This window comes from Oenanthe melanoleuca, chromosome 23 (genome assembly GCF_029582105.1).
Source record: "Oenanthe melanoleuca isolate GR-GAL-2019-014 chromosome 23, OMel1.0, whole genome shotgun sequence".
NCBI classification, from domain to species: domain Eukaryota; kingdom Metazoa; phylum Chordata; class Aves; order Passeriformes; family Muscicapidae; genus Oenanthe; species Oenanthe melanoleuca.
In genome coordinates this window covers 6,318,968-6,329,508 of record NC_079356.1, presented here as the reverse complement: position 1 = coordinate 6,329,508, position 10,541 = coordinate 6,318,968, and the positions used below count along the sequence as shown (strand labels likewise).

General features: G+C 58.2%; 1 protein-coding gene across 5 annotated transcripts; it reads left to right on the top strand.

Annotated features, from left to right (window-relative positions):
- Positions 1–388: 388 nt before the first annotated feature.
- LOC130262312 (transcription factor E2F2-like) lies at positions 389–8,758 on the top strand. 5 transcript variants are annotated; one of them, XM_056509330.1, is made up of 7 exons: positions 956–1,016; positions 5,796–5,893; positions 5,995–6,082; positions 6,232–6,451; positions 6,570–6,728; positions 6,894–7,008; positions 7,234–8,758. In XM_056509330.1, the coding sequence occupies exons 2-7, from the start codon at positions 5,804–5,806 to the stop codon at positions 7,717–7,719; spliced, it is 1,158 nt and encodes a 385-aa protein (XP_056365305.1). In that variant the 5' UTR covers positions 956–1,016; positions 5,796–5,803; the 3' UTR covers positions 7,720–8,758. The 5 variants fall into 5 exon arrangements, with proteins under 5 accessions (XP_056365304.1, XP_056365305.1, XP_056365307.1 ...); XM_056509327.1 differs by lacking the exon at positions 956–1,016 and adding an exon at positions 4,617–5,142; XM_056509331.1 differs by lacking the exon at positions 956–1,016 and adding an exon at positions 4,960–5,036.
- The last annotated feature ends 1,783 nt before the right edge of the window (positions 8,759–10,541 follow it).

Sequence of the window (10,541 nt, the reverse complement as noted above, 5' to 3'; positions counted from 1 at the left end):
GCTAGACCCCGCCAGATTGGTGGAGGACGGTATCGTCTAAAAAATAAATAAGTAACAGAACACGCATCCTAGTCCCTATCCCCAACACAAATGCCCTCCACTCCCAGAACAGGCGCCCCTACCCCCAGCAGGTGGTTTTAAGAAGATCCCTCCCCTTTTTTGCATAAATGGCCCCGCCCGCCGCGCGGCCCCTTTAAGGCCTCTCCCGGCGCGGCACCCGCGGCCTCAGCGAAGGGGCGGGGCTACGGCAGCGACAGCCAATCGGCACGCGGCGTTTTCCGCGGGAAATCCGAATTTCGCGGCACGGGTTTTGGCGCTTAAAAAAAAAAAAAAAAAAAAAAAAAAAAAACCGGAAAAAAAAAAAAAAAAAAAAAAAAAAAGAGAAAAGGAACGCTCGGGGCCGGGCGCGATCGGGCGGGAGCGGAGCCGGGCGCGGGGGTCCCGGCCCAGGCGGGGCCGCGCTGCGGCCGCCCCGGCCCCGTACGGCCGCAGTGCGGCTGATTTTTGGGGTCAAAAGCGAATTTTCCGCCTGTATCGTCGGTATCGCTGCTGCGTTCCTCTCTGCAGGTTTTTCGGGGGGAATCTGGGAAGCGGCCGGTGGCATCGCCCGCCAGAGTGGCTCTACCTCCCCCAAAATGCCACGGCTGAGATTGTGACCCCCTCCCGGCTACGGAATTGCGGGGTGCTCCTGCCCCCTTCCCCGGGCTGGGCTTTTTGGAAAGGACTTTACAATGCTGCGGCTCCCCAGGGGAGTGTCCCCCGTCCCGGGGAGAGGGGGTACCGCCCTCCCGGCCCCCCCTCCCCACCACCACCCTAAGAAGGTCATGTCACTGATGGGCTCCTGTGATCCGGGGGCTTCCAGCCTGGGCAGCCCACCGTTATCCACAGGCTGTTTCACCCAGGTCTACACGCCAGCGGCTGTCAGCGGGCCCGCTTCCCGGGGCGGGGGTCTCTGTGATACCCCACAAGGCCCCGAACTCAGGACCCTCTCTTCGGCCTCGGTGGGACGGCTGCCGGTAAGATGTCTGCATCCCGTCTCTTCCTCGGGCATCGCTTCGGGGGCGCGGGAGGCTGGGGATGGTGCAGGGTGGGGAGCAGGGGGTGGGTGACCCCAGCACGTGCAACCCCCTCCCTTCCAAATTTGGCAGCTTATATTGGAGTCTGCAACTTTTAATGTGTCTTTCTGGGAGTGGGGGAGGGTGAGGTCTGAAATCAGAAGTCGCAGTGAAATGGCTCAGATGTTTCTCAACTTCCCCTCACCCCTGCCTGCCCGCGGCTCCGGCTTCCGCTTCTTGGCCTTTTTTGGCCTGTTTTCCTCTCTCCAGCTTGCAAAGAGTCCAGGTTGTGCCTCAACACCCGGCCAGCGATCCCAGGCCCTTTGAGAAGCCCTTTCTATGTTGGGGAAATGAGGAGTGGGTACATTCCCTACCTTGCGTGCTCTGAGTAGGGGGCACCAGCCCTGCCGACTGGCTCTCCCCACTTTGGAGGTGTAACGCCGAGGGGACCCCCCGGGGGAGACACGGGACAGGAGTGCTACAGCGTCGCTTTTCGAGCTTGGTTTCTGCCCGTGGTTACAGCGGAGCTGGCAATGACTGTTTTTTGGCAGGGGGGGTCTCATACTCCATGGATCACTCCAAGGCTCTGTAGCTCAGACCTTGATGCTGGGAGTTGTGTAGGGGGTTGCTGTCCTATATCCCTGCCGCGGGGTCACGGCTGTGTTTACAAAGCCTAACACTAAGCTACAAAGCTACCCCCAAACAGAGAAAGTGAGGCACAAGTCGGGTGCTGGCCCCGTGCCCATTGTCGGGGTGGACAGGAGGCTCTGTCCAGCCTGTCCCTGCTCCGGAGGGCCCCCTCCGAGTCCCCGGCCCATCAACCCCACTGGCAGCTGGCATTTAATTCCTGCCTGCTCCATTCTGGGCACACATCCAGCCCTCACTGTGAGCCTCTGTTCTCCTCGGTCCTGGGAGGAATCCCAGACCCTGCTAACACCGATTGAGTTTTCCCAAACCTTGATTCATTTATTTATTCCCCGCCCTTTTCCCAATCCCTAGTGCTTGGTGCCAGCTGGGGACATTGCCGCGGCGGGGGGAGAGAGAGTCTTTGCCTCCCCCTTTGTGCCATGGCTGGGGGCTGGCTGCGGCCGTTTTGAGTTCCCATCCCGGGGGACTTCGGGACCACCTGTCTCCTCTCCGGCTTCTTTGTCTCCTAACCGCGTGAGACATCCTGCACTGCCGGGGCTGTTGTTTGAGAAGACACCATCATTGCTGCCCCCTCCTTTAAAAACATCCCACGGACTCCCAGTACCGTTTCTGTGGATATGCAGAGCTGGTTTTGGGCTAATGGCCCCTTTTTAATTGTCATCATCACCCACTCCAGGGCTCAGGGTACTCCTTCCTGCCACTGTCCCCTAAATGTGGCCGGCGAGTGGAGTGTGGGGGGGGGCGGGCTTGTGTGACACCTGGGGACACGAAGTGCTTGTCCTTAAGTGACAAGTGACAAGTGGGATTAAGAGGTTTGGGCTAACGGCCTCTTTGTCATCACCATCACCATCATTATTAAATTCACCCACACAAGCAGATGTTCCGGGTACTGCTATCCCTTGAACATGGTCTGGGGGGCTCATGTAACAACTGGGGACATGACGTGCTCCTCTATCTCCCTCGGTGGCCTGCGAGAGGCATTCCCCCCGGTCCCCATCTCATTTCCCGCTGCCATTGTCCCGTTCGCAATGCTGAAGATGCTCTTTCCAGCCCCGGTATGGCACTCGTAGCCCTGACAGCTGGGGCTCCTGCCGCACACACCCCATTTATGGCACAACCTTTGTGTGCAGAGCCGAGGCAATCAGATATGAGCATTTCCTCCCAATTCCCGAGCAGGGCAATTGCAGCCACTCCCCCAGCTTTGTGCCACATGAGTGATCTGGGATCACATGGAGGAGCCTGTCACCCCGTGGGAAAGCAGGATGGGTTGTCTCTCATCGAAAATAGCCCTAAATTTACCATACTCTCCGATTTGAGGGTTCTGGAGTAATTGGATGCGTTTTCCTCTAGGGAAAATGTGTATTTTGGAGTGGTTTTAGCCCACGCCAATCCCGTTGTCAGTGTTTGCCCATCTCTGGTCCCTATAGGGGCTCTGGAGTCTCTATAGGGTGCTTAGGGCTATGCAAGAGCACTGAAGAGAGGGGTTTTTTCTGACGTAGAATCCCTGTTCCCCACACTGAGCAAGGGCGTCCAGAGTCCACTGTGGTTCTGGCAGGGCTGAGCCCTCCGTGCAAAGAGCACCCAAAAGTGGCTACCCCTGTGGGTGCTGGGGTGTCTTAGAACCTGCTCAGGAGCACAGATTCTACAGGGGTGACATAATTCCATCCCACCTTGATCCCAACCTGGGATTTTCCCAAACAGGGTTTTCCGCAAGGGCAAAAGGGGGCATCTTTTGGGGAGGGATGGATGGAGAAGTGGTGATTTTGCTGCTGTCTTTGGAGGGGCTTTGTTGGCTATGGCTTTTAAAGCCACCAGCTCCTCTCTACTGGGGAACATCTCCCAAGATGGGGTTATTGGAGTGGATGCAGGTGTCAGCTGCAACCCAGAGCAGGTGGGAGCAGTACCTGGGGTGAGGATACTGCCTTCCTCCCCAGTGCTGGGTGGTCCCATGTACCCCAAATCTGGGATCAGCCTCCATTCCCCTGTCCCCTGGCATCTTGCACCCTATTAGCCCTCAGCCACCCAAAGGCAGTGGGGGTGCACCTCTGGGGTCCGACCCAGCAGCCCCTGGGCAAAAGCAAGCAGCAGGATCCTGGAGTGCCCCGTGGCTCCCTGCCAGCCCCGAGTGCCCAACCCCAGGTGCTGCGTTCCCACGCCCCCGTGGGGGCAGTGGGGGCTGGTAAAAGGGGGAACTAAAGCGAGATCTGTAAAGGCCGGGCAGAGCCCGGGCAAGCCCGGAGAAGGCAGCGGATGCTGTTGAAAGGGAAGGTTGGCAGGAGGAGCCCCCTGCGGGGGGGCTGAGGGATGCTCTGATGCTTGGGCTGGGTGCAGGGTGTAGCCCCTGGCGCCAGGGCTGGGCTCAGGGCTGCTTGGCAGGCAGAGCTGGCAGGGGGCCCAGCCTGCCCCCTCACTGCCTTACATCCCCCTGAAATTCTGGGGTCAAGCCTGTTTTCCCACCCCCACCATCACATTGGGATGTAGATGGTGTGTTCCCACATCCTGGAGAGCCATGGCTGGGGGCTGGCAAGTGGCATGGCGTGGTCCTGCCATGTCTTGGGGAGATCTTTGGGTTTGTTTCCTGCTCCCCTACCTACTGTGGTTCATCCCACCCCTCCCCTCAGTGCTGGTAGGGTCCTGGGAGCCCCTCACTGTGCCCCACTCAGCTGTTGTGTGCCTAATCCTGCCCGGCTTGGGGGATGACAGCTGTGTCACAGGAGAGAGCCCCTTGTCCATTGTTCCTTGCTGGTGGGGTCCTGATGCTGTCTGAGCCCACCACCCCCACCCCCCAAAACTGCACCTGGAGAAGCAGGGGACCCCCCTTTATCACTTCCTGCACACGGGAAGGGGGGATTCGGGGGCTTTGGAGGTGCCTGGACACATCAGGACCTGCTGTGGGTTGCTCCGTGCCTGAGTTTCCCCAATCCCCGGGGGAGGTGGGGTGCAGCTGACCTTCCCAATAGTCATGAGAACACACGTTGGCCATGGCCGTGCATGCCGGAGACGGAAGGGATAGCGAGAAGGGGGGGCAGGGAGATGCCCGCCCTCCCGTGCTGGCACATGGATGGGCTCTTACCTGAGGCAGGCGTTTCCCAGGCACTCGGCATTAACCGTTGTGGTGCCGGCAGCTCCGGGGCAGATCCGGGGGCACGAGGCTGGGGTTGGAGGCAAGTTCACTGGGAAAATCCTGCTCGGGGAAGCGCGGGAGGGAACAGATTCCCACAGGAGCTCGCGACCTACCTGGCTCCCTGGAGGGGTGGAACACAGCCTCTGGCGCCTCTCCTGCCAGCCCCCTCTGCTGGGAATGAGGCCGGCGTGCCCAACCCTTCCTGCAAGGTGCGTGGTGCTCCCAGGGGAGCCGCCGTCGGAGCCAGCACAGGGACTGGGTGCCATGCGGCTTGTGCTGGGGGGGACCATGTGGGACAGCTCGGCCTGGGAGCAGGTACGGGGAGAGGTCGACATGGGGCTGGGGAGGCTGCTTTCTATTGCTGAGCCAAAGTGTTTCCCCCCCAGAATCACCCTGTGCATGTTTGTGGGTGTGGAGGAGTCTTGGGGGATTTGTTTGCATTGATGGGGGGGGTTGGTGGCACTCTCCAGTTCTCCTGTGTATTTACTCTGCTGCACTTTTCCCTGGGTACCTTCTGCCCAAGTGCTGCTTGGGGTTCCTTGGTGGGGATTTCAAGGAGCTGCTTGCCCTGGTGAGGGGAGAGCAGGTGCAGGGATGTTTGTCTCCCCCTCCAGAACCCAGCACACCCCCCTCACCCCAGTTTCCTTCCAGCTGGGTACATGTGTCCAGGGCACCCAGGGGTCACAGGAGGGGCTGAACCCAGCTGGTCCCAGGTGTGCTAGTGGCAGCTGGGTGCCCTTGGCTGCCTTGACCATGACTCAGGTGGGAGAGGGGAAGTGAAATCCTGCACCCCAGTGGGCCAGCTGGCAGGATGGGAGGGCTTTGGAGCTGTCGCATTCCCAGGGGTCAGCCCATGGAGCCCTGCCAGGAGCTGGGGGTGAGGGGAAACCCCAGTGGTTCCCGGTGACTGCCAGGGTATGCAGGAAGCCATGGGGGATGACGGGACCCCTCATCTCCTCTCTGTCCAGTTTTCCCCATGGCCTCTCACACTGCTGGGTTCTGCTGTGCCTCTTCCCAAAAGGAGTATTGTAACTGGATGAACCTCTTGCAGGATTCTCCCACCTTGGTATGTGGTGCCCAGGGCTTGGCTGATGGCCCTAGGGGGCCTGGGGAACTCAGAGGAGTGTCTGGCTTGACCACAATGTAGGGTTTTCTTTCGTGCTCCAGGCCAAGAGGAAGCTGGACCTGGAGGGCCCCGAATTTCGCACGCCCAAGGGGAAGGGCTGGACACTGGTGCAGATCCCCAGCCCCAGGAGTAAGTGATGCGGGTGGGCTGAGATGGGGGGAGCAGACCCCACTTCTCTTCCCTCTTAGAACCATGTCCCCTCTAGCACTACCTCATGTCACCTCCATCCCACATCCCAAACTGAGGAGAGGATGGAAGCATCTCTTATTTCCCCACAGCCCCTAAATCTCCCGGAGAGAAAACTCGCTACGACACCTCACTGGGGCTGCTCACCAAAAAATTCATCCATTTGCTGAATGAGTCTCCTGATGGTGTTGTGGATCTGAACCGGGCTGCTGAGGTGCTGGAGGTGCAGAAACGTCGCATCTACGACATCACCAACGTACTGGAGGGCATCCAGCTCATCCGCAAGAAATCCAAGAACCACATCCAGTGGATGTAAGGGATGCTGGGCGTCTGAAAATGGAACACGGAGGTGTGGCAGGGTGGGGGACACATGGCTTGAGGACACATAGGGTGTGCTGTGCCATCACTCAGATGCTATCTCCATTGGCAGGGGGACAAGGATCTTTGAGGACACAGCGATGGTGGCAAAGCAACAAGTGCTGCATGGAGAACTGGCTGAACTGGCTAGGACAGAGAGGATGCTGGACCAGCTCATGCAGGACTGTGCCCTGCAGATCCAGCAGTTGGCTGACAATGAGACCAACCAGAGATATCCTTGCTGAGGGCGATGGGAGGGAGGGCAGGGTCTTGGGAACCCCTCTGAGCTCCTTCTCCTCCAGCTGGATTCCCCTGAGTTTGGGGGGTGTTTGGAGGGACACAAGGGTTAATGTCTTGCTTGCAGCCCCTCCTTTTCCTATACCTCATCCCTGTCCACGCTGGCATACGTCACCTACCAGGACCTCCGTGCCATCAGCAGCTTCCAGGAGCAGACGGTAATTGCTGTGAAGGCTCCCCCTGAGACGCAGCTGGAGGTGCCGGACTTCAGCCAGGTTTGTGTGGGTGCTGCTGCATCTGTGTCACAATGGGTCCCCCTGAGGAGTCCTAAGGACACATGATCCTGGGTGGTTTTGGGGTGTCTCCATGGGGCTATTTGACCCTGAGCTGGTCCTTCGAGGGTGCAGTGCCCCAGCTGGATCTCTCCTGGGTTGGGGGTAGTGGAGTGGGATATGAGTGACCTTCTGGGTGTCCCCCTGAGCCTTACTCTGTCCTCCCAGGAAAACTTCCAGCTCCACCTGAAGAGCACCAACGGCCCCATTGAGGTGTACCTCTGCCCAGAGGAGATCACAGAAGAAAGCCCCACCAAGGACCACCCTGTTCCCTCTGCTGCCACCTCCCCACAGGACCACCCCGTATCCCTTTCCCTGCCAAACAGCTCCCCATCAGCCACACAGCCACCCCACCCCATCTCCCAGAGCTGGGGGAGCACAGGAACTGCTCTTCCACCCCCATCTTTGCCTCTCCCCATCCAGGGGGGACCCAGCTCACTGCTGGAGATGGAACCTGGGCTCCTGGGCTCCCCTGCCCATCTTCTGCAGCAGACTGAGGACCAGCTGCCCTGCACCCCCTCCCACCTGGATTTAGGACCCTTTGTCACCTTCTCGCCCCCCCTGGAGCATGATGACTATCTCTGGGGGCTTGAGGGCGAGGGAGTCACGGACCTCTTTGAGACATATGACCTGGGGGACCTGCTGAAGCACTGAGTGTCCCCCTAGTCCCCATTGCCTGTGTACCATCTGGCCACTTGTGTCCTGAGCGTGTGGGATCTGTGTGGGCTGTCTGGAAAGACTGGGATATGCTGGGGAGCACTGGGTTTTCTGAGGATGGGAGGGAGAGGGGGACTTGTGTTGCTCACCCGTGTGGCTTCTCTGCACTCTTCTGGGTTAGTTGTCACCTCACTGGGCACCGGGAGTGCTCTGGGATGAACCCATCCCAGCATCCCCCCATAAATCCATGGGGCACTGTGCTTCCCACCATAATCCGCCACCACCTTGGTGGACTGGAAGTGCCTTTGGGTGCCCCAGATGAGTCAGGGGCACCCTTGGGTGGCAGAGAAACCTCTGCCCAGAATGGGCTATGTCATGTTTTGTGGTCACTCCATCTGTTCCTCTGTTAAACTGGTGGTTCGTCATGGTCACAGCAGGTTATTTCCAGTGGCATTTTTTCCACCATGGCTGGAATATCCTTAAAAAAACATTGAGGCAGCAAAGCTGAAGTCACCTTTCAGTGAAGGAAGGATGAAGCTCACATGGCTCCAGCAAATCTCAGGCCAAGACATGGAGCCAATTCCCTGAGGAGCTGCAGCCCTCTGCTCCAGTCTATATGTCTATACCAGCTCCCTCTGGCCTCTTGGAGCTACTAGTGCTGGGAGTATCAAAACTGGAATGTACTGGAAAGGGTTTGCCTGGAGGAGGCAATGACCTGCAGAGAGGGGCTTGGGAAACAGTTTGGGGCAAGCCCTGGGACATGGGGTAGGATAGGATTTTTAACTGTGCCATTCCTTGCAAAATATCTGTAATTATTGCACTGTATTTATCTGGGTCCCCCCTTTGGTGTGGGGCTGGGAGGGGTTGGATTGTCTGTGGGTGTATTTAAGTTGTCCTTCCATGGTTGTTGGTACTCCTGTAGGTTGGCTCAAGAGATGGTGTGGGTGAGAATATGTTTTGGTCTGGAAAAACTTTTAGCACTTGATGTTTTCTGCCCACGAGGAGTTGAAATAAAACAAAATTGTGGAGTTCTAAAGGGCTGTCCTCTAAGCAGCAAAATGCTGGAATGGTTTGGGAGGAGGGAGGAGCTGAGCTGGTTTTGCTCCTGTTTTCAGGGTAAAATGGCCTGTTTTGAGGTTTTTATCTGGCCAGCCTGCTCTGTAGGCACTTGTGGAGAAGGGGTTTGAGATGAAGCTTTGACTGGAGTGAGGAGGATGAACCTCACCTGCTCAGATTGGTGATTTCCAGCCCAAATCTGGCTGGGATGAGCCTTTGCCTCAGCTAGAGCCTCTTCAACCAGAAGTGTGTGAAAAGCCCCACCAGAGCCAGAGGCCAGCTCCCTATGGATCTTGGGGCTGGATAGGCTTGTACACTCTGATTTGGGGTCTGCAGAGCAAGATCCTACGGGAGCTGTGTCCATGTAGGGTCCTTCTCCATGTGTTACCTGTCATGCTGTGACCTGGGGATGCCACCAGTGCTGGTGGCAAAGTGCTGGTCAGTGGTAGCAGGAGATGTCCTGTGGCATGTGGTAGTGGCCAAGGGCACCCAGTGATAGCTGGTGTTCATTGGTACCAAGTGATACCCAGAGGGACTCAGTGATGTCTAAAGGTACCTGCTGATGTCTCATATCTGGTGGCCTTGCATAGCTCGTCTGGTGGTGAGGAGGAGGAGGAGAGCCCCGGGCCAGGTGAGCCGGATGAGGGGCACAGAGTCCCCATGCCCCATGAGGATGAGTGTCCTACAGCAAGTCAGGGGATGTCCCCGTGCCATTTTCAGTCCCTCCCCACTCCACGCGCAGTCCCCACGCCAGCCAGGAGGTGGCAGGGCCACACCAGCCGAGGGACCCCGAGGGGCAGCGGGGGGCAGCGGGAGGGTCGGGGGCTGCCTCTGCGCTGAGAGGCTCTTATCTGGCCAAATCCCTCCTGCTCCAGTCCTGCCCGGGCTGCAGCCTTTTAACGCTCTGTCTGCCAGAGCCCTGCATCCGAGGGAGATGTCCCGGGAGCTCGTCGGATGCTGGCTCCCCCCTAAACTGGGGGAGGACACCCCAAACCGTGGGCTCTCCTGCTTGCCTGTGCCAGAGGGGTGGAATCTTTCAGGCGCAGCCGTTCACCCAAGGCTTTTGATGGCTCTTCCTGTAGTCCAGTCCCCCTCAGCACCCCAGTAACAGCGGGTTAGAGGAGGACTTGGGCTGGCCCTGGTTAGGAACAGACCTAAGTTTTACTGAGCCCCACTCCTGGCTGAGTAAAAGGGGGTCGAGGGTCTGTCACCCCCTTATCCACCATCCACCGTGGATGAGGGTGCAAGGGATATTGGGGGGGGGGGTTCCAACAAAGCCCCCTTGTACCCATGTTGGCCTCTCTCTTGGCAAACCCAGTGAGACTTCTTGCCCCTTCCTGTTTCAGTTTGTCACTAGCCCCAGCCCTGCCGTGGGATGTGCTCAGTGTCTGTTCAAACTCATTGGCTGCTCCTGAGGCGTCCAGGCTTCCAACCCATCCTCCGGGAAGAGTAAATGAACACGAATGGGACACCAAATTCCATTGAGAGGTGGGACGAATAAGAGGACAGAAGGGGGATCAAAGAGGTCGCCTCCAGCGGGACAAAAAGACAAGGGCTCCAGTAATTATCCTCTGTCCAAGGATTGTCTCCACGAGGTCCTAGGAAGGGCAGTGGGGTGACCTAGAGGGTGACCTCCAGTTAAAACGGTGTTTGGAGCGGATTTGCCATCACTGTGTGTGTGTCTCCATCTTCTACCAATATGGGGGAGGTGATTTCTGGGGTCCGTCGGAGAGGTGAGTACTGAAGTGCTGGGGGAGGTGGGT